Source organism: Opisthocomus hoazin, chromosome 2, assembly GCF_030867145.1.
Source record: "Opisthocomus hoazin isolate bOpiHoa1 chromosome 2, bOpiHoa1.hap1, whole genome shotgun sequence".
NCBI classification, from domain to species: domain Eukaryota; kingdom Metazoa; phylum Chordata; class Aves; order Opisthocomiformes; family Opisthocomidae; genus Opisthocomus; species Opisthocomus hoazin.
In genome coordinates, this window is record NC_134415.1 from 57,962,867 (window position 1) to 57,986,096 (window position 23,230).

General features: G+C 44.3%; 1 protein-coding gene across 2 annotated transcripts; it reads left to right on the top strand.

Annotated features, from left to right (window-relative positions):
• The first annotated feature begins 2,108 nt into the window (after window positions 1-2,108).
• On the top strand, window positions 2,109-22,958 carry GINM1 (glycosylated integral membrane protein 1). 2 transcript variants are annotated; one of them, XM_075413769.1, is made up of 8 exons: window positions 2,109-2,287; window positions 11,465-11,524; window positions 11,702-11,798; window positions 14,681-14,832; window positions 16,792-16,948; window positions 17,722-17,852; window positions 20,083-20,246; window positions 22,067-22,957. In XM_075413769.1, the coding sequence occupies exons 1-8, from the start codon at window positions 2,183-2,185 to the stop codon at window positions 22,173-22,175; spliced, it is 975 nt and encodes a 324-aa protein (XP_075269884.1). In that variant the 5' UTR covers window positions 2,109-2,182; the 3' UTR covers window positions 22,176-22,957. The 2 variants fall into 2 exon arrangements, with proteins under 2 accessions (XP_075269884.1, XP_075269885.1); XM_075413770.1 differs by lacking the exon at window positions 2,109-2,287 and adding an exon at window positions 2,628-5,927 and having other exon boundaries at window positions 22,067-22,958.
• The last annotated feature ends 272 nt before the right edge of the window (window positions 22,959-23,230 follow it).

Below are 23,230 nucleotides of genomic sequence, written 5' to 3' on the forward strand. Positions count from 1 at the left end.
TAAACAGTACATCAGTTTTATGCAAGCCTGTGCTGACTGAAGTTTAACTACTTGGTTGCTACTTTGAGAACTCGTACTTTGCACTTCAGTAGGAAAGCAACTCATTTTCTTAGGCCAGACTGGTCTTAGTCATAAAAGAAATAATAATTTCCTTATTCTCTGTACTGGCTCTTGCCTTCTAATAACCCATGGCTATAATGGAGGTTCAAAGAAAAAATGGATTTTCGTGATCACTTCAAAAAGTCAGAAATATCACTTCCAAATTAAATATAAAACCACTGAAATACAGAGCTTCTGGCACGCTCAGCAGCTCGAGCAGTAGTCAGTCTCCGTACAAAATGCTTTAAAATGTTATACCTTTTAATAGTTATAAATGTCAGGACATGTTCACCAGCGGCGTAGAGCAGCCCGGGAGGCACACGCCTGAGCCAAAGAAGGAAAGCCCTCTTATGCTCCCGGCCTGTCCCAGCACCGACCAGTGGCTGAATCACCCAAGGAGAGCTCACTTGTGAAACTAGGTCACTAGTTACTCAGTTACTGCAAGGAATTTTGCTTTGAAATTTGGGGAAAACAAAAGTATGTTGGAAAGCATTTTTAGTGCATAATTTTTGCAGTTTTAATTAAGGAGAATGAAAAGAAACGAAGAAAAAGGATTAGAGAAAAGAGAGTGCAAAAGATTGCGAGAAAAAGAAAAGAACAAAGGAAACAAAAGCAGAAGGAAAGCATTACTTGAGAGGTGGTTTACCAGGGAACCTTCAGAAGGAGACAGTCAAAAAGGAACGGGTATTCATCTCCTACTCCATCTCAGTGAGACACCACGTTCCTTGCGGTCAGCTGAGAACCCAGCCTGAACTCTGCTGAATCTCTAAATTCTCCGGGTCAGCAATCCTTGCTTCCCTGTGTTTTTACATACTCTGGTACCATGAATTATTATGTCTCTGGCACATTCTGTAAACACTTTAATCACGACTTTAATGCACAGAACACCGTAGTACCGTAGGTTGCTTTTGCTCATCCAGGATTCACCAGCCCTGTTGGGAGGTAACCGCCACTCTGCTTTACGCCCAGAGCACAACCCGTCGTTAGGAGTTTAGGTAATTTAAACTTCCCCCCCCGGCGCATGCAAATGCCCGCAAGCACCAACAAGAGCTGCGTTCTTGCAGCCGCCGTCCTAATCCCCGACGGCGCTTCTGCGCCCCGCACCAGGGTCAGCAAAACGTCGTGTTGGGGAGCTGCCTCCCCACCTCGTTACCTGCCTCGGGGGGCTGCACGGCGAACAGACCCTTCACCTGGTTCCCGCAGCTTACCAGACGCGACAGACTAAAAAAAAGTCTGGAGGACAGGTCTGGGAGAAGCTAGGGAAACTGGGCGACAGTGAAGAGAGGCGGTGGAAATTCAGGCGTGGGAGTTTTTATCCCCCCTTCCGTTACTGACGTGTGATTGCAGAGGAGGCAGTTCGTCAGCTTTATTTTTTCTGATCTCTAAAACAGTACTAACTACGGATAATAAGTGTATTTAGTGATGGAATATTTGAGGTTTTCACGTAACAGGTACGAAATGCGCCCCACGGTACGCGGCTCTCTTGGGCCTCCTGTTCCAGTGCCTTGTACCTCGTGCCAGATGCTGACACCAGTGTCCCGGGAACGCAAACTGCACACAGAAGACCAAGTTTTCTGTGGGCTTCACGTTCGCTGTCAGCCACGGGGCGGTCACGGAGGAACCTGAAATCAGGCTGCGGGTTGCTTCAGCAGGACACCTGACGCACTGCCCTGCCGCGGTCGCGCCCGAGCCTCCCCAGACCGGCCGCTGGTGAGGCGTCCGCCCCCCCCAGCGCCGGAGAGCTGCGCGCCGGCGGACAGCGGCTCCCCCCCTCCCTCCCCGCCAGCGAGGCACCTCCGCCTCCACCCAGGCCCCCGAGACGCGCCTTCTTTCCCCTGCTCTTTGCCAGAGACCTCCGGCGTTTTGACAGCCGCTGCGGAGCCTCCCCCCGTTTTCTCCAGCTCTCCTCACCTTCACCTTCCCGCCCGGCGGCCCCCCCGATTGCGGTGCAGAAGCCTGCCTTGAGGCGGGCTGGGCTCTGCTCCCGGCCCGGCCCCCTCCCACCGCCCCCCGGCCCCGCCCCGCCGCCGCCGCCGCCGCCGCTTGTTGATGTTTCACTTTGTTCCGATTCCCGGGTCGCAAGATGGAGGCGGCGCTGGGACGGAGAGAGCTGCTGCTGCTGCCGCTGCTGCCGCCGCTGCTGGCCGCCGCGCTGCTGGGCCCGGCCGCGCCGCTGCGGCTGGGACAGGTACCGACCGCCACCGGGGCGGGGACCGCGACGGGACGGGGCCGGGGCCAGCGCCTGTCCCGCTGCCTGCGAGGGGGCAGCCGGGCCCGCCGGGCGCTGCTGGCCGCGGTGGCCTGGGCCGCGGGCTGGCCCGGGCGGGCGGCGGCACCGGAGGCGGCGGCGGGCGGCGTGCCGGGCGGGAGCGCTTGGCAGCCCGAGGGCCCAGGCCGCTGCCCGTAGCGCCTGACCTGCGGCTCCGGTACGGCTCCGTCTGAGGGGGCGAAAGCGGGACGAGAGGGCAAAACTGTGCAGCTGCCCCGAGCTCGGTGACCGAGCGTGCTGTGCCCCCCCCCCCCCCCCCGGAAGGAGTCTTCTGCAGCACTTGATATGCCGAAACAAGCGTCTGACAGGTTGAGAAGGGGGAGACCGTTCCTTCTGTCCGATGCAGGTGTATTTATGTGGTGTTTTTACGCTTCTCTACCCACACCTGGACGGTTCGGTGCTATAGAGTCCCACCATGCATTAGCTGGGGCCCCGTTGGCTCCCAGTGATTTCTGTGCTTGTGAACCAAGAAACGGTGTTCGATGTATTGGTACGTGACAGGGCATCGTGCCGCCTGCTCTTCCATTCCTGTAGCTATGCTGGGCCTTGGTAAGATTAGTTTTAAATTAAATTCGGTGGCTTTTTAAAGGGTGGACGGAATTTTTGGAGTACTGCTTAGGAGATAATCTCAATGGGAATAAAAAGCTGTGCTGTGGCACTGGTGAGCTTTGACCTCCGGAACTACAGACGAGACCCGGGTACTTCTATCTGTACTTGAATCATGACTAAATACATCCTCTAACTGTTATTATCGTGATCGCCGAAGTGTGTGATCACAAAGAGGGGAGAGGTGTGTTGGGTTTGTAGTCGCCTGTCTAGCCAATGTGAAGTTGCTGTCATGGGAGCAGATTTAAGACGGTTTTTTTCCTCCACAGTTTGGTGGTTTTTTAAGTCAAGTCCTTCCAAGAGAGCCTGACAGAGGCCCAGAACTGGCACACCCTGTGCTGCAAAGCAGGATTCCTGGGCTCACATCCTGGTTTCTGCTGCTCTGGGTGAATGTTTGAAGAGAGATCTGCTTAGCTCTGATTTCAAAACGGGGATCTCGATCTGCAGACTCCTATAGAAGTGCATCTGTGCTTGAAGTCAGGCGCTCTCAAGAGCGCTCAGTCCTCAGGTGCTTCGCTTATCCCTCTGAGAAAGGGAGTGCTAGCTTGAATTTGCTGGAAGGCACACGAAGTGACGATGGAATATAAACTCATGCTCTTGCTCACCTTCTCCCTAGAAACTGTCGTCCTTTGACATCAAAACTTCATCTTGATAGCATTGCAGCTGTTTGTCACAGCTGGCAGTTGTGCAAGACGTGGAGGCGCATCTCCACGTGCTGTCTTTGGATCCCAGAGCGTGAGCGAGCACGGCGCAGGGTGCCGGAGTGGGTCCCGTGGAAGCGGGCTTGGGCTCAGAAATAGAATAGGTATGTTTTAGAGTGCTAGTAAGGCATGACTTAGCAACTGGGTTGTAGTTGCCTTGTGGGCGTAGCTGTGCTGTTTGTGGGATTGGGTTTGTCCATTTGTGCTGTACAGCTTAGGTGGTCGGGCAGCTCAGTTTTTGGTAGCTGGAAGCGTCTGCACTTTTTTAGCTATATACTGGTGTGATGGCATAACTATATGCAGAAAAGCTCTTTGAAGCATCAAAAAGGGAACATACTAATTCTTACTTAGTGTTTTTTCTTTTTAAATCTCAAACTTAAATAATTAAAAACGTGTGTTTCCTCCTGCATTGTTTCTTTTTGTTCGTACAGGATCATTTTTTGATGTAGAAGGAACAACACATCTTGAGCAAGTTTTGAGTAGAAGAATTGCTGGTTCTTGAGCATGAGCTGGCTTATGGTGGCCTGACAGGAACAGAAGTCCCTAGGTGGTGGGAATAGGCAGAGCGGGAATGCCGTGCTGTCAGGTTGGCTTCAGAAGCCACGAACTTAACATAGACGATTTGGTCTGAATAATTGTGGTATTTCCGCAGAATGGCTTGGGACTGCAGACGGGTTGGGAGCAGGCAGCGTCAACATGGTCGGCTTGTCTTTGACTGGCTACCACGACTGTGCCCTCTACGGTTCTGTGAGCCCCCAGGCAACGTACTACTGATAGCGTCACATTTTGTATTTCTTGTGCATGGTATGGAAGCTTACCTCCAAGCTGATGGCCATGATGTTACAGAAACCATAGTGGAAGGACTGAGGAAAAACCTTGACGCATTGGAATAACGTTTTGTAAGGCTGAAATGCTTTTGTTCATCTCCGGAATGTCAACGCCTCTGTTGTTGTGCAATACTTGTGATTTCTTAAATAAGCTGTTTTGAAATCTGGGCCTTTTTTTTTTTTTTTTTCTTTTTAAACATTAGCATGTGTGTTTTGGTTTTTCTTTCTCCTCCTGAAATTTTTATGAGCAAATCTGGATTATGGGTTAATTGATATGAGAGAAAATTAAAAAAAAAGGCAGGGAATGATGCAACAAGACAACCGACCTTTGCATTAAAGTAACGTATTTTTCTGGTGCAAGGTCAAGAATTAGGTTTTGTGTTTTAGAGTATTTTTTTAATGTGCTGATAGGAACTGGCTAAAAGCACAGTGGGCTGAATGCTAATGCTGTGTTGTTTGCTTACTCTGCCTCTTGATAATTTAGGTTTAGCAGTGCTCTTTCTGAACGGCTTACTTGCATGCCAGACTTTTTTTAGTTCAGTTGCCTGAAAAACATTGTTTTCACATTATTTGTTGGCTGCAAGAAGCCTTTGTGTGGATGGATTATTTCACAACGGAAGAAAGTAATCTTGAGTACATATGCAGTGGGTGTAATGTATTTTAATCAAAGAAGAAACTTGTCAATAGTGACATGCTGAAATGTTTCTTTCATGGCTTTATGCCAATTTCTCTACTGGCAGCCTGGCATGTTCTGAACTTTATGCTTAAAAGATCTGACATCATCCTTCCATGTATTTTTTATTAAATTCAAGCAGTATGATGCAACCATGTCCCAGTGATGTGAGACTTAAGTATTCAGCTATAAAACTCCATATAAAATATTCATAGGATGTGTTGATTCAGTAGGGAGAAAGCAAAGGCGATTAATTCTAGCAACATGTGCAGGGCAAAGGAAAGATTAAGCAATATTATACTAAGAATCGTTGTCAAGCAAGGAAGGAATATGTGTGCTCATTCAGAAAACAAAACTAGCAAAAGCATCGTGTTAGATTTTTGTATTAACAAAGATAGTTCAGCTTCAGTTACTGAAGCAAATACTGGATTTCATTATCTTATCCTAAATATTGTCATGCAGTTTAATAACACTGAACCTTGTCAGAGAAGATTTTGTACTAAAATTTTCTAAAATGTGAGGGGCTGATTATCATCCTGCAAACTTGTGAAGTCAGACTCATCACGTCAAACTTGTACCATGATTAATTATTAACTCAGTTATGCCTGAGTGCAGTTAAGACTCCCCCTACAACATAGCTCTGTTTTGAGTCTGATGAAAGAATTATGAGAAGCGCAGAGCCCTGGACTGCAAATACACAGTTCCACTATTTGGAGGAGCCAGTTGTCCATGCGAGTGCCGGGACTCAAACGGTGTGAGTTCGGGTGGTAGTTTTGTTTACCTGTTCGAACACTTTTGGGGTTTTTTTTTCCCATAATCTCTTTCCAAATGTAGAAACAAGTTATTAGTTTTGTCTATTTCTTATCTGTTTGGCAACCTTCACTGGACTCGGTATTTTCCTCTCGCGAACAGGATATCCCGACAGTGCCTGCGTAGTGGCTGCGAGGGGGCTGTCTGTCTTCCAAGTCTCTGTGCAGTGGCCCTCTTGCAAGGCGCTACGCCGTCTGCTCCGGTGCCGCCCGCCCTGCTTCCCGCCGGCCTTCGAGCGCCGAAAGGGCCTTGTTCAGGGAGCCGCAGTGGGGAGCAGCCGTGCTTCAAGCGGGCTGGCTGCTAGCGGCTGAATCCGGATGGGGCTTGTGTGGCTAATGCGGTCGTATAGAATGTAAGGGCTACCCTGAACGGGGAGCAACTGCGCGGTGCGCCCTGTCAGGTACCCACTGCCCGCGGGAGCAGTTTCTCCGTGGTGCTGTAATCAGATCTGTTTGAAGTTCCCGCGTGATTAGACCCAGCAGCTTTGTCTTGTGCGGCATTTTTCATAAAAGGCAAAGATTAGGTGAAATGTTCTCGGTAGTCTTGCGTGGCATTGGTATGGGGAGTCTTTAAGAATTAATGAATATTCCCTCTTAGCTTATGCCGGAGGCTTTATATGCTTTGCTGCCATCTTTCCCCACCTTGCTTTTCTGCTACTACTGCGATTACACTGCCCCAGTTAACACTCCTGGGTTCTGCTGCAGCACAAGGGGAAAGACAAAGGATTAGAAAGTGATGGCTACCTGCTCATCTTTATTGATCCAAGTTCACAAACATTCACTAGTTCTCAGTAATGTGTGTTGCTACATGGTTACTGCTGTTGCCTCGCTGTCCTAGAGCAGAGTGGCATACATTTGTGGTAGAAGTGCTGTCCTCCTCACAGGTACTGTGGCTATTACCACTGTAAATCTCGCTGCTGGAGCCCTAAAACAGTGATGAGAAACTGTAGGAAAACTCAGGAGAGACATCCACATCCTGTAACAGCATTAAGAGCGACAGAACCGTCTTTAGCGTAAATGGGAGAGTTCTGTGCGAAGGCATTCCCCGGCACAGGAAGGGAGAAGGTGCTGTGAGTGATGGCATGGGTGTCAGTGGTACGCTGAAAGCACAGCCTGATTCCTAGGGACCTGCGTTGCTTCTTGGGGCTCTCCTTTGATTCTGGCGCTGTCAAAAGTGCGGCTTTCTCAAATATTCCAGTGAATTCGGTACCTTTTAAATTCAGCACTGTCTGAAATTTATGTGACCTTTCATGATATTGTTAATACTGAAAAGTGTATTGTAAGTTATAGAAACAAGTTTTATACCTCCAGTTCAGGCTTCTCCAGAACTTGACAGTGCAATGTTATGGATTACCGCAGCGGACCCTGTCCTCCTCTCAGTGACTTTGTTACTACCGGAGTGGCTTACTGTGCTTTTGATAAGCAAAATAAGTGACGTGGGGTAATTTACTTTTCTTTATACTTAAGTCTGTAGCCATAAGACTTACCTATAAAACACTTCTTTTTTTTTTCTCTAAGTAGTGAGTTTTATTATGATAACATAAAAAAGTATTTTCTCTGTTGAAATTAAAGGATGTTTCATAAGTCTTTGAGTCTTCACCCCTAGGACTGGAAAGATGGGTATTTGAGTTACCACTGGAGCACTTTCTAGCAAGTATGGCTTGTCTGGCCAGGCATTTCATCATGAAAGCATGGTGCAAGATCTCTGGGCCTGCCCAGTCTGTTTCCCTCCCAGTTTACAAGCATTAACAACGTATGGCTCTTGAGCACTTACGAGCAGATACCAAGGGGGTACGAACCAGGCTTGTGTTAACGGGGGGAGGGCTGTGCATCCCCCATCCCCTGCTGTGGGTGCAAGTGGGTCAGCTGGGATGCTGCTCTGCCCTCCTGTGAGCTGCTTCCCATAACCCCTTCCTCTTTCCCCCAGCCCTACTGCCCGGCTTTGCATTGCGTTTGGCATGCATTGGTCAGGCACTGGAACAGGCTGCCCAGGGAGGTGGTGGAGTCCCCATCCCTGGAGGTGTTTAAAAAACGTGTAGATGTGGCACTTCAGGATATGGTTTAGCAGGCATGGTGGTCTTGGGTGGATGGTTGGACTGGATGATCTTAGAGGTCTTTTCCAACCTATGATTCTGTGATTCTATGCACCTGGTGGGTCTTGCCCTCGTGTAGGTTTCGGTGTGGGGTGTGTAGGGACAGGAAGATTGGCCACAGCAGGACCTGTTGGGTTTGGTGTGCGGCGCTGCAGGAAAGACCAGGGGGAAGCCATGGGAAGACAGCAGTGAGGAACTCGCCTCAAAAGAAGGATTACGTGAGCTGGGAGAATTAGCATAAAATCAGGAAGACTGAGTTTGAGACTTCTTATTTTCCGTGGGAAGACATTGTGAAGAGTAACAAACGACCCATTCATAAATTTCAGCAAGGAAACCTCAGGTTAGACATTAGGAAAACTTCCAGCGTTAAAGGTAGCTAAGTACTAATGTAAATAGTTGAGGGGAGCGTGAAATTCTTGGACATCACTGGAGAGCTTTAAGAATATGTCTGTTAGGAATGACATCGATATAGTTGATTCTGACTCTGGAAAAGTTGGTCTTCCTCTGGTCCTTGAGATGTTTCTGTATCAGTTCAGGAGCATTTGGAGCGAGAACAATTGAAAACTGATTAATTTTTAGCACTAAAACTTTGAGATCTATTTGAAATGTTTCTTAGCAAGACTGACATCAAGTCTTGTGAGACTGCTTAGTGAAGAGGCAAAATAAGAACACATGACAACTCAGGAGAAAGGATGTACAGAATATGGGAAGTTATCAGCAGAATTTGTTGGATCTGGGTGTGAACAGACTGTTCACGGGAATGGCAAGAATATGAGTTCTCCGTTGCTTGTGAACACAAAATTGCAAGGGTCATGGTGCTGCTGCAGTAGCGGAGCATTAATCGTTGCTCAAAGTTACTGAATAGCTTTGTGAACCTGTGCCATTGAGGAGATGCACCACCATCTCCTGAGATGATGGTGAGGACGGGCAACTCCTAAGGAGATGCTGCGAGGACAGGCAGACCGTGCAGCAGAGCCAATCCAACAGCCTGTGGCCATCACAAGTAGCCCAGTTCCCTCCTCCCAGCTGCGTTCTTGCATCTCTTATGCTTGTCTGGCTCTTCCTTGCTTGTTCAACTGACTGAAAAACAGTCTGGCAAAAAAAGGGAAAGTTTTCCTGCCAATTTAATGAGCTAAATTGGCTCACTGACTTGGCCTAAATGAGAGGGAAGGATGATGTGTGGGAGAGATCTACGCTCTCTCTTTCAGTGGCAGAGGCAGCAAGCGGTTAAGCTGTGTTATTTGTCTGCAAGCTATGATCCAGCTTTTGTAACTTTGACAGCACGGAAGTGATCCACTGAAATATTTTAATTTCTTAAATATGTAATGTTCTTGAAGTGCAAGTTTTAAGTCTGTACCAGAACTCTTGACAGTGCTTGTGGATACTACGTCAATAGAATTGACAGCTCTTTTGAAGAAAATTAATAATCACTTACGTATGTCAATTTGTGCATATACAAATCTTGCCCTGTGCTCTTCATTTTCAAAGCATTTGATTAAAAAAGTAAAAAGTAGGGGGGGATTTTCCTTTTTTTCAGCAGTCACAGTCTATCAGTCATTTCCCTTTTCATGTAATTTCACTGAGTCACTTTGGAGATGTTGAAAAAAGATTGCAAAATACTTTCTGTGTAGAAGAACTCAGATTTCATTTGAGGCTTAAAAACCAATGGACTGTTAAGACACTCTGGAAAAAAACATCTTTTGAGCCCTCTGAATTCCCAGAAAACAGAAAAGCGTAAGAAGTAGTGACACAAGGTTTTGGCAATCTGTTAAGCAGTTTGAGGGTGTAAAAGACGTACAGCTCTGAATGCTAGAGCTAAAAGAGCTAAAAGTTCAGCAGAGAAGAAAATAAGTGGTTTGAGGAAATTATAGGATGACAGAATAGATTACACCCTATGATCATATTATCAGTCTGGTTTATATTTTCAGTTATAGACTTCCAGTTCTCTAAGTAAATTAGTAGTTTTCATTTCCTTTGAATAGCTAGGATTTAAGTTTTGAAGAAAAGTCGGTATCAACACCTGTTTGCTAGAAGGGGCATTGAGAAGGAGATTTCTCTGTAGTCTCAGTGGCCAGAGAGTTTTCCTACCGATTTGACGAATGCGTCAGAAGCATCAATAACAAATCATTTCCAACCAAAAGGCCATCTTTGTTAGTTTTTAAGTCGTGCTTCTCATGATGCCAGATTTCTGCTGAATCAGATTTGGATCTTGGTTTTTATTTTTGTCAGCCCTGGTTGCCTGCGTATACTGATTAACACCCATTGTTTTAAGGATTTTTTTTACATTATAGTCACACATCAGAAGCTCTCTGTTCATGAATTGGGACTATATTATGTGAGGCAGCTTATCTTTCAAGTACTTTCTTGCTGAAAATTTAGTACTTTATAAAAATCCCAATCAAAAAGCCTTTTAATGTATTTAAATATTTATTTTAAATCCTGAGGAAGTTCAACTTTTTAATGAGATGTGAGTCACTTTTTAGCTGTTGTGAAGTCTTCACTCAAACACAGAGCTAAAGAAGATGCTGAAGGTATGGAGAAGTTTTCCAGAGGAAAATGAAACTGATTAGAATCATTAAAGGCTCCCAGAAGTCAAACAGGGAGCGTAACCTTATTTTCGAAGAAGTGACTCAGGAAAGCAGTGTGGCAATCATTACTTTTGGCTGTGTCCAAGAAAATTTTGGCTTTTGTATGCAGGTTTTGTTGGGGGCAGGCCTGGGAGATTCAAGGTCCCATCGACAGAAATCCCCTGAAACTACAAGGGTGAAATGAGTAAGTCCCCAGCAATTAGGGTTTGAAAGAAGGAAGCAAAGCCCATTCGCTGTGAGTTTGGAGGTGTCCCTTGTGGCATAATTTTAGGATGATAACCAAAGAAAAGAAACAGGATTATTACTCACACTGACAAAACTGAGTGTTCTTTAGTACAGGCTAACAAGTATTAAATTACACTTCACTGTGAAGACCAAGTGGAGCGCTTAAAAAACATTTACAGAGAATCTGATTTTTACCTTGTATTGTCTATTATTTTTCAGCTAATATGAGAGACTTCTTTTCTGTGATATCCATGCAAAACAAGTTTTCATGAGAATTTCTCTTGAGTATTATTTTATCTTTATTTAAAAAAACACCTTTATACATAAGGGGATGTAGCTGTCATTCTTTTTCATCAATCTTTTTAATAAAGAGGGGAAAAAAATCCTCAACCCTTACATGAAACAAGTAAGCATATTCCTCTTTCTTCTGTCTGCTGGATAGAAAGCCTGGGAATGTGCTCCAGGGATTGTATGTTGTCATTCTGTCAGGACAGCGTCTGAAAGCTGCCTGGGGCCTGCAGTGTCTTATGTGTTTCCTCAGAAACTTACGTCTCTTCTCACTGTTGTTTTCCAGGAAACAATCAAAGTCAATGTTATGATGTTGAAAACCAATGGAGAATTTCACAAAGGGCAGGTTTGTCCAGTTTTTCTGTTTATTCAATGAATTAACTTGCAGTGAAACAAAGTCTGCATGTGGATGCAAATATATTGTTTTGTCTGACATCAGCCAGTACAAAGTGTGTTCCTCTGAGAACAGAAGTGTAGCATAGGGCCAGGAACCACGCGCTCATTCTGTCTGTCTTTCTTTTAGGTTGTTTTTAATATCACCTATGTTAAAGGACAGGTATATCTAAATGATTTTCCTATGAAAAGCGGCGTTGCCCACATAACATGTCAAACAGTAATATGTAAGTACTCTTCCCCCCCCCCCCCCCCTCCCCCCTCCCCCACGGGTATTTGGCTTCCCTGTTATCTAGCAAACAAAGCTTACAATGACTACATGTTCTCATATTCCACATAACTGAGCATTACAGAAGCAAATAATTTCCCAAGGTAGGATAATTTTGCTACTAAAATGGGTGGGGAAAAAAAAAAATCTTACTGCCTTGTTCTCAAGTCACGTTCACATGCTTATATGTAAATGATCTAATCTGAAATCCAGACTCTGCCTGTCTTTTCAAAACAATGTTTTGCACTACAAGCTGCGCAATATAAACAGAAGGATGCAGCTCCACCCTGCTAACGGCTGTGTCTCTAGGTTGCCTGGCATATATCCAAAAAGAGATTCAATAACAAAAGTATGAATTGTTGTAAGGAAGACATTTTAATTGTCTCATTTCTGTGTCTATTAGACAAACAAGTTTCTGCTGGATAGGATATTATAACACAAATAATAACTGCAGTTTTGCTAGTGTCCTGCAGTGGTTAATGACTTCAGATTATCTTGAAACTGCTGTTTTTTCCACCGATTCAATGCTGTACCTTTTGTGAAAGACCAGAAAGTGCTGTGATTTTATTGAGATAAACAAAGCATACTGTATAATTAATTAAACAAGAGCCATTATGCCCATTTGATTTAAGCTTCTGTTGTATTCAGAATGATCTCTTGACGTATCAGCTGCAGTCAGTCTCTAGCTTGGTTCTGAGGCCATCCCCTCCTTACAATCAGACAGTACTAATGCTTTTTCTAAATTGCTTCTCTGAGCCATGATCTTGTTTCTTGAACCCTTCCTTCCTAAGCATGATCAATTATTAATTTGACACTATTTCTTTTCTGGAGAGGGTGAGCGGTAATTAATTTCTCTCTTTTTGGGACAGTTTTATTCCTGTTGCTTCTATTTTTTCTATCCTAGGGTAGAAAAATATGGCAAATTGTCATTTACTTGCAATATAATTGATTCCAGAAAAATAGATATGACTTTATTGACTAATTCTGAAAGATACTGAGCACTCTAGTTCCTAATAATTTCCCAAATTATAGTTGTATAGCTTGCAGTGACTACAATCATGAATATGAATCTGAAACAGTGAGAAAAATACTGATTTGACCTGGGAGCTAGGAACCTGGAACTCTCTATCTCCATGTTTGGGTCTGAGTCCTCAGCGCAGTCCCTCTCTCTGTTAATCTGCAAAGTAGTGTTTATACTATTTACTTACTAAATCCTTGACAACATATTCAGGTATTGTTTGTAAAATGCTAAAGGAGTATTGAGATACTTGTTACCTGTTAACAGAGGGGAGAAGTACTCCTGAACATATGTAAAAAACAAACTTGAGCCAAATATTCATGCTCTTGAATATTAGAGACCAAGTCTCCTGAATGATATTGTCTTGACACTGTTGTCAGATCATGCCTGGCACCTCTGTCCCCACTTGAAGTTCCCACAAACGCCAGTTTTGGAAGCACGAGTGTCTTTCACTCCTGTTGAATGTAGTGGCGATTGAGCAGCCTGACACATGAAATGTTGGGACCAAAGGGAGCTTCAGCTGCTTGGCATCTTTCAGGCTTTGGTCCTTCAGTGTATGCTTGCTGCTGTAAGTCAGAAGACATTCAGCAACCAGGTCAGTGCACTGGCTCACACCTATAGGGAACCTTTCTCTTTCTTTCTAACCTCTTTCTCTCCTACTGCTGATTATTTTTGCAATGGAATATATTGCTAAATGATGCCAAAAAGTATTTTTCTATATTTAAAATAAACAAAATAGCTTTTTGAGTAAAGGGGTCACAGCATAAAAGTGATGAGCACACGGAGCTGTTACTGTGTAACTGAAGGACACTAGCCCGACATTCCCCCCCCACGCTGCCTCTTGGGCTCAGCACGCCAAGTGACAGCCAGTGCTAGTGACATCGCAACAGGGCCCAGCTCAGTTGCAGTTCAGGTACCTCGCTGTCTTGTGTGCCGGAGAGATCTGTCACCTCCGCTCTTGCACTTCTGCAGCACTTCAGTTCCAGCGTGCCCTCACCTGTAGTAGAGGCAGGGTAGTTGGGAAAAGGATACTAACCCTGTGCGAAAACACCGAGGGTGGAAAGGCAGCTCTCTGTGTACTTGTAGAGTATTAGGTAGTTGAAATAGCTGAAAGTTATTGGGTAGGAAGAGAGTTTGTGGTGTCATGGTCACATATGAAAACAGGGCAGGGGGGCAGAGAAAAAGTGTATGAGGGAACTGGCGCTCATCACGAGTAGCGTATGCAGCATGCGTGGAAAAGAACATATTTGTTTCTGTATTGGGAGGAAGGGAAATGCTGTATGAATCAGGATGTTTACACAAGAGTAGTACCACAGCCCAGCCATCCACCTATGAACTCCTTTGGACAACTAAACCAAGAACGCAGCAGTAGTGAAGCCAAAGAGCGCTGCTTAGGAGTGCTTAAATGCAAACCTCAAAGGCTGGGATGCAACATTGTTTGCAAGCCCCCTCAGTCCGGGGATCCTACAGTGCTGCTGTTGTCTGCTCTGTTACGTCATGAGACCTGCTCCGAGTTTGAGCTGGTGATACACTGGTAAAAGAAATCACAGCATCTGTTTTACCTGTTGCCCAGATTACTACTGCTGATAACAGCACTTACTGGACGCGTTAAGGGCATCAGCATAGTACAGACTCCAGTACCACTGTTCCGGCATCTCTGGTTTGATGCTGGTGGTCCTCTGTAGCTGTAATGACTTCTCCGTTCAGATGCTTCGCGTGCAGGGGCATCTGTGTCAGAGCTGCAGCTGTTTGTCCCATGGCTGTATACTGCCTTATGCTTGGGGTGGTTTCTCTTTGAAAACCGTGACGTTGTCTGTCAACAGTGGAGAACGGAAACCTGGATCACTTACCAGATCAGCAGCGCCTGGGCACCGTAAGTGTTCGCATCATGGTTCACAAGTGGCCTTTGGCATCCAGTTCTGATTTGCAGCTGATTGTCATTCAGGAAGAAGTGACAGAAATTGATGGAAAACAGGTAAAAAAACCCAGCCCCAACACTCTGCTTGTTTTTAATCTAGGAGAGGCAAGTAGTTAACAAGGATTAAAAGGTTTACGTGTATCTTGGCTAGACTGGAGCACAAAGTACATAATCTAATGCTAGCTAGCACAGTACTGAGGGAGGTAATACCAACCTAAGTTGCCTGTGTAGTAGCAAGGGTGTTTCATGAGGAGACTTGAAGTTTTAATGCTTCTAGTCTTATTTTAATAATTAGCATTGGATGACTTTCCCTTAAGTTTGTTAGAATACTGTTAACTCTGTCACATGCTCTTTCAACACATGCATTTATGCAAGCAAGTCAGACTCACAAGCAATACTTCATTTACAAAATAAGGTACAAAATTCATAAAATGGGCATGGGCTCATTCTGAGGTTTTCCCCATTGTTTATTCCAAGCTAACAAAGCATTTTAAGCATGTAGCATGGGGAACAGCTTGCAGCAGCAAACTCTTATGGCAGGTGGTCTTGTTGTGAAAGCCCACAACACCTGAGAGCTTAGCCTTGGAATATTTTATATGTAAGATAATTAAGTAATTTGAATAAAAATCGTGATAATGAGCATGGATTTTGAGATGAACAGGAAAAAACCCACAAATTCTAACTGTATTTGCACAAATATCAGTGAATGTGAGGGGTTACAATTCTAGATGAGACTGAATTGTGCAGAATTGAGTTCTCAAAACCCCCTATAAGGTATACTTATTTTTCCAATCAGAGAAGTTCTGGAGAGAAGAAGCAGCTGCTGAAGTCAGCAGAAGTGTCAAATTTTTGTTTCAGTACATGTCTGCATCTTACATGTGGCCAGGCTCTTTTGAAGCTGGTTTATGTTCTGCTGCCTTTTTTCTTAAAGGAGAATGATGATAATACCATTGATCCTTAATTAATTGCATGCTCAGCATGTAGTATTTTTTACAGGGATCTGCATCATGTCAAGATTTTACTGTGTTAATGAAAAATCCCACTGGGAGGTTTGAAGCTTTTCTTCTGACGTGTTTATCCCACTGTTAGGAGGCTAATATGTCCTGGATTGATTCAGTTGTTACCCAATAGTGGTGTTGGATTTCAGATCTCAAACTAGACATCACAACACATTTCAGATTTTCACAGGGAGCTGGCAAGGGCAACGAGAAAGCTAATGCTGTTTCCTTAATTGGTCCTTTAAGTCAAAAGCTTTCAACCTTTCTCATTAGTTATCCGCTGACAGTAACGATCATCTGTTTCACTGCATTGTTCTGCGCATGTTTGAAGCAAAAGGAGACTGATTGGCCTATGGCTCTGAAAGCATCAGTGAAACGATCACATGCTGCATTCCTCTTTTGTAGTTATATTTCTATGTAGCAGTTATAATTATGGTCACAAACACTCTGGATTTCGGTCAGTTCTTGGCCTCACAGTGCAGTTATTCATGTTAGTAGGGGTTATGCTGAAGGTGTTCTATATAAGCGATGCCTGCAGTGATTATTAGATGAAATGGGTCCAGCGCATCACTGGAGGAGGAGGAGGAAGAAAACTGTTCTTTCAGTTGTTGAAGAAAAGTAACATTATTGCAAAAGCGGCAGCCTCAGTCTTGCCTCAGCAACACTTTCAGTGTTCGCAAGTGCTCTTTCATTACCTACTGGAGTTTTCCATGCTCCAAAATGCTTCCCTGAACGAGGATCGTAATGAGCCCATGGCATGACTGCCACATGCTTTTGCAGGGAGAGAGAGACCGAGTCTGTTCAGCATGTTTTCTATATGTCTGTATATATTTCTGTGTGTCTATATCTCTATAAGTGTGTAGAAGTGTGGTAAGTGAAAACAAAGAATAGTAGTTCATGTTATAACATCCCTAGATCTAAATCTTAATGGATTGGAGTTTTCTGTGATGTTGGGTTTCTCTGCCAGCCTACTTCACTCTTAAACTCACCAATATCAACACGTTTGCATCTCTTGTAGGTTCAGCAGGAAGAAGTAACAGAAATAGATATTTTAGTAAAGGACCTGAGAGTACTTAGACACTCAAACTACACCGTCCCTTTGAAAGAGAGCATGCTGTATTCTATCCCAAGGGACAACGACATGTTATTTACACTTCCCAACCTCTCAGGAAAAGGTATCTCTTTTAGCTGTGACATAATATTTTTATCCATAGTGGATGTATTGCTTTACAAGGGTGAAAGAACTTCATTATTGCTGTGTTTTACGTAGTGAAACAGTTTATTCATTAACAGGGGAGTGTTTTGTTTTATGTGGTTTGGGTTTTGGTCCTTTTTAAACACCTAAACTAAACTCTTCTACATTCCAGGTATTTTGTTTGTTTATTTTCAAATCTGTTCGCCTTTGAAGCACTTGGTACTTGTAAATCTGCAACCCAGGCATCTCACAGGAATAAATTTCTTTCTCAGTGCTATGAGGGAAATTTCTCTAAAGCTACTACTTTTTCCTGAGACTGAAAGAGAATACTGGAGAGTAAACACCTGTCTTGATCACTTCCAAACCAGAGAACAGTTTTCTGTTACTAAGCTTGGGTAACTTAAAAGCAAGAGAAGTTATCTGATGCCTTAATCTTATTTCAGTTTTGTTTAATCAAAAACTCCTAAGGATTTAATAGGAGACAAATATTTTGATCTAGCTCATCACCACCTAATCTGGCAACAGCTGAAATTTACAGCTGAGGGCACAGCTAAAGGCTGCACTGTAATACTGCCTCTGCTTCTTATCAAGTTCACTCAAGTCAAAAAAAACCCAAGTCATCCCTCTGTGTTCTTGCTGTAAATGCGTGAGAACGGTACCATAAATATAGAAATGCAGCATTATCTTTGTTTTCCTGAATAGCGAGTCAAGCAAAAAGCAAGCCCCCCGCTAAATCTAGCTTTTCTTCTTCAGATATTCAAGACCCACTGCAAACTACCAGTCAGTACCTCATCTGGCAAGTAGAAACTACAGTAGATGAAGAGACATTACCCGGAAAGTTACCGGAGACTCCTCTTAGGATAAAACCTCCATCTTCTTACAAGGTAGTTTTGTTGTTTGTTTGTTTGGGTTTTTTTAATTATTAGTATATACCTTTAGAAACTGGTCTAAAAAGGTGAAGCAGGTTTTTTTTTCCCCTCCCTCTCTTTTTTTTTCTCCCAGTTCCCCAGAGATAAAATGCATTTGGCTTAGTGACATTTCTAGGAGGAAAAGTTGTAGTGACATGCTGCAGAGAGAGCTGAAAGGGGAACCTGTGAGGTTCAACAAAGGCAAATGCAGGGTCCTGCACCTGGGGAGGAACAACCCCAGGCACCAGTACAGGCTTGGGGTGGACCTGCTGGAGAGCAGCTCTGAGGAGAGGGACCTGGGTGTCCTGGTGGACGACAGGTTAACCATGAGCCAGCAGTGAGCCCTGGCTGCCAAGGCGGCCAATGGGATCCTGGGGTGCATCAAGAAGAGTGTGGCCAGCAGGACGAGGGAGGTTCTCCTTCCCCTCTACTCTGCCCTAGTGAGGCCTCATCTGGAGTACTGTGTCCAGTTCTGGGCTCCTCAGTTCAAGAAGGATGAAGAGCTACTGGAGAGAGTCCAGTGGAGGGCTACAAGGATGGTGAGGGGACTGGAACATCTGTGCTACAAGGAGAGGCTGAGGGAGCTGGGCTTGTTTAGCCTGAAGAAGAGAAGGCTGTGAGGGGACCTAATAAATGCTTACAAATATCTCAAGGGTGGGTGTCAGGAGGATGGGGCCAAGCTCTTTTCAGTGGTGCCCAGCGACAGGACAAGGGGCAATGGGCACAAACTGAGGCACAGGAAGTTCCGTCTGAACATGAGGAGGAACTTCTTCCCTCTGAGGGTGACGGAGCACTGGAACAGGCTGCCCAGGGAGGTTGTGGAGTCTCCTTCTGTGGAGATATTCAAGACCCGCCTGGACAAGGTCCTCTGCAGCCTGCTGTAGGTGACCCTGCTTCGGCAGGGGGGTTGGACTAGATGACCCACAGAGGTCCCTTCCAACCCCTACCATTCTGTGATTCTGTAATGTTATTCAGTGTTACAGTTTCAGAGAACAGACTTCCCTCCCCATTTTTAGTACTGTCTACAGAAACACATACAAACAGTATGTTTTCCTCCTTTGGGATATTTACGGAACCAACCAAACAAACCCAGCATTTGTTAGTACTTAGATAGTGAGTTTTCCTCATGTAAAGACCAAACACAATATCCATTTAAAGACTGGAAGAAGGTATATAACATTTTTTACGGTTAATTTGAAAAAAAAGCAACGCAGTATGTAATAACTCATTTCTGGAAAAGAGAATTTCCCTTCCTACTAAACCTTCTCAGAGTGCTGTTTTGCTGCCTGTATTTGTTAAGGACCAGAAACTGATACGGTGTGAGTTGTCTGACAGTAACTGACTTCCATAGAAGTCTAAATACCCACAGCTAACTACTACTAAGAACAGACTTTTACAGACATACTCTAGAAAACTTAAAAACACCCCAACCATTTCCTAAATTAACCCTTAGCAGTGAGAAATTGTGGTGGTTGTTTTTTTCAAATCCAGCAGGAATGAAATGGGTTTCTAAATCCTGCAGTGTTCTCACCTCACAGATACTTCATGACAGTGAGTTGTGGTATTTAGATTATACCAAGCTAAGTATTTATAACAATTTCAGATGTTGTTTAGCTTTAAATTACATCAGTTTTTCTTACTCGGCTTGGAGACAAGTGCTTACCCCTCTGGGAGATGGGCCGTTGGTCTCACCCAGTAACAGCTTGAGAAGTTTCAGTTCCAGATTAGGTAGAGCTGGGCTAGACGGCCTCCTCTGTGGCTGAAAGAAACGCCTGATAGCCTGCTGCTGAGACAGGAGGGCCCAAGCAGCAGGCTGAACGTTACAGATAGGCTAGAGGAGGTGCTGCCCTTCTCCTGGGCTGTCAGTAACCCTTTCCCTGCTGTACGCTGCCAGGGTGTCATAACTTCTCAACGCCGAGGCCAGGTGCTCACCCTTCACCTGCTCTGTTCAAGTGTCCTTTATTTTCCAAAGTGGCCTCTCCTTTCAGGGAACGCCGCTAGGATGAGCAGAGAACTAAACCTTCACCTGTTCCAAACTTTGTAAAAGAAAGAGGTCCAAGTCACCAATCAGTTCCATCCTGCTTTTATGGATGTTTAAGCATACACAAATTTAAAACTATCACCATGTAACATGATTCACCAGTAGCTGCAAAAACTGCACTTGCTACGTTTTGCAACCTTTTTTATTTTTACCTTTTGGTTGTAGGTGATGTGCCAGTGGGTGGAAGACTTGAGAAAAGGGTTGTGCAGGTTCTGGTTTCGATCTTTACCCATCTTCTTTAGTTTGATGGAAGTTATGGTAGTTGGAGTTGTTGGAGCAGCTCTTATTCTCAAAGTCTTAAAGGTGATTTACCCTTCCTGTGAAAACAAGTAAGTAAATGTTGCTATATTTTTTCTCTGATGAAGGCAAAACATTTACTAAAAAAATCTTTCCAGAGCCGCCCCATTCTGTAGGAAGATGATGGCAACAATTCAGTGAAAAGGCTGCCAGTAACTTTCCATTCCAGGTGACCTTTTGACACATAGACATTTCAGCGGAACACGGGCAGATCTTTCATTGCAAATGTCTTTAGCTTGGCTGTCATACTGCCAAGTTTTTATTAAATCTTCTAAGGACTACATTGTGAGTCATCATTAACACAGCGCAAAGAGGGGAGGCTAGAAGCCAGAGCTAAACAATTCCAACAGGTCTAAATCTTTTGATACTTCTACCATGTTGGAGTTCTTATAGTAGTTATGAAACGCCTTAGATGTGGCTTTGCAAATTTGTACAGGAATTGTCCAAGGAGGAGCTACCCATGTAGGCAGCTTACAAGCCATCACAACTGGTGCTAGTATTGGTGGCAAAAGAGCATAAATAAAGTTGATTGACTACAGACAACTTTTTTCCTCAGTTGGTGTTTTACCAGCAACACTAATATTTTTCAAAGAAGGAAGCTAAGAAATCAGGACAGATGTAGTGCTGGAATGGGCAAGCATGTACATATTAAGGCAACCCAAGTCAGTTCTAGAAGACCTAGCCCTTCCAACAATGTGTTCTTTCAGGACAAGTGACTGACAGCGTAGCATGCTTCACCACCTACAAGCACAGCTGACATCTTCAGATGCAGCTGACCAGCTGTGCTTGCGGATGGCCCTGAGCGCCGTTCATTTGTGTGTCCACAAGGGATGCGATTGGCCTTAGTCCTGGCAGAGCTAGCAAAATGAAGGGTTGGAAGATCAGGAAGGTTGGAAACTGGAGTGACAGGGGAGACACGCTTCCCCCTGACATTTCACAAAGCGTGCTGTCAGATTGGTGTATTTCTTGTAACTAACTTGTTAGAGCAGAAAAAGTGAAGAAACACTTAATACCCTCCAGCAGCAAATAGCTTCACACTGCCACGTGTGCAACTTTGAACTGAGGAGAGCTAGGGGAAAAAGGTCTAATCCCCATAAACTGTTCAGCCAAGTGTCCGATGGCCTGTCCACAGCAGAGGTCAGGACAGAGCAGAGGAACCAGCCTGGGGTAATTTCTCTTCCAACTGGAAAATGCGGGGCTTGTGCGTGGCTTGTCAGAGCACTGGAAGAAATTGTTCTGCCAGAAGGATGGTACTTCCCACCTTTTTTAAAAAAAACAAACAAAAAAACCCCCCAAAACCTCAACCAAAATCAAAAATCACACAGTCATTTTCTTGCTACCTGTATAAAGTGGTCCTGTAAGAAGTGTTAAAGGTTTAATTCGTGATTGTAAACCAGTAAGAATGAGCAGAAGGGCTCATCTGGTGAATGATGCTGTCTTAAGACACAGTCAGGACCTCATCTCAAGTCTTTAATGACATTCTGCAGGACACTGATAAAACCAGAGGCTTTAGCTAGTCTTAGAGAATGAGGTGCAAAAGCGTGACAAAGCAGCTGCCAATGGCAGACAGTTTTAGGCTACAGTGAAACTGAGCGTACAGAGCCCACGCTGCTGGTATTTCAGGTGCAGAAACTGGGCAAAGGGACCCCTCTGAAAACACAGCTGGTACATTTTGGAACCAGTTTTCCATCAAGGTTTCATTCTAGCTTCATAAAAGAGGTGTTATGAGGGCAGCATGTACTTGGTGCATTGATTTAAACTAAGTTTGGGGAGTTGAAGAATAAATGTAATTTTTAGAACACAGAATTGTTTTGTGGATTGTTTTCTAATGCCAGATAATCTTACTTTTCAGAGGCATCCTTCTCCTGGATCAAGTCAGCTTTGTACCTGTGATTACCATCAGCTTGCCTTCAGATGTTCCAGACAGGAAGAATAACTTAGATGAGAAAGCATGTACTTAATACCGTGTTTACTTTGGAGTTACTGTTTTTTTAAAAAACAAGTTTTTAGTTGACCTGAAATTTGGCACTTGATCTTAATACCTTGGGTTCTTCCTACCCAGCAAATGAAGTCAGTCAGTTGATTAATTGGTAAAGGGACACTCAGGCCGAGGCCCAAAGCTGACTTCCCTGTGCCTCTCTGTAAACATGCAGCCTTTTCAGAAGCTTCAGAATAAAACAGCTTTCCACCCCGAGGGCTACCATTAGTTTTAACTTCTATGAAGTCACTTTTCCACACCTTGGACAGGATGCTGGCTGCCTTCACGCCTGTAGATAAACCAGGTCACTATCCTGAATAGTGAGATGATGAAATTCAGGGTCTCCTGAAGTCTCCAGACACCATTCTTCAGAAAAGGACGAAGGAGTACCACAAACATCAGCTGTGCCTGCAAGCCTAAACAAAGCTGCCCAGCCTGGTTTCAGATCTCTTAGGGTTGAGTGTGCCTTGCAAGGAAAACATCACTACCAAACATTTGTGTTACTCGAGCAGTTTGATATTTTATATATGCAAAACAAAAATTAAAAAGGCAGATTTCTGTTTCAAGCACTTTACTCTTCTATGGCCCCTTCCACTCATAAAAATTGTTAGCACTTGTAAACAGCGTGCTTTTTGTATCTGTGACACCAGTACTATGTGAAGTCTCAAAAGAAAAAAACTCTACAGAAGTACCGGCTTACTGTTGTTAAGTAGGCCCAGTCTGCCCACGCCGATTTGTGCAGTCAACATTTTTCAAATAAACTTTGAAATTGTTGATTAGACTGTGTTCACGTGTGCATCTATAGTTACATAAAACAGCAGTTTGCCAAATGTGTCAGATACAGGGTGCTATTTGGTTTTTAGCTTTTCGTTGTTGTGGCATTAGACTAAGCACAGTTATCACTGGAGAGATCAGAATTATCCATGTTCATCTTAAGTTGTTATAATGAGGGAGAAGAGTTAGGATTTCCTCACACACACAGCCTCCTCCCTTAAGGAACAATTATCGTAAGTTGAACGAGATCTCTAAGTTATTGAG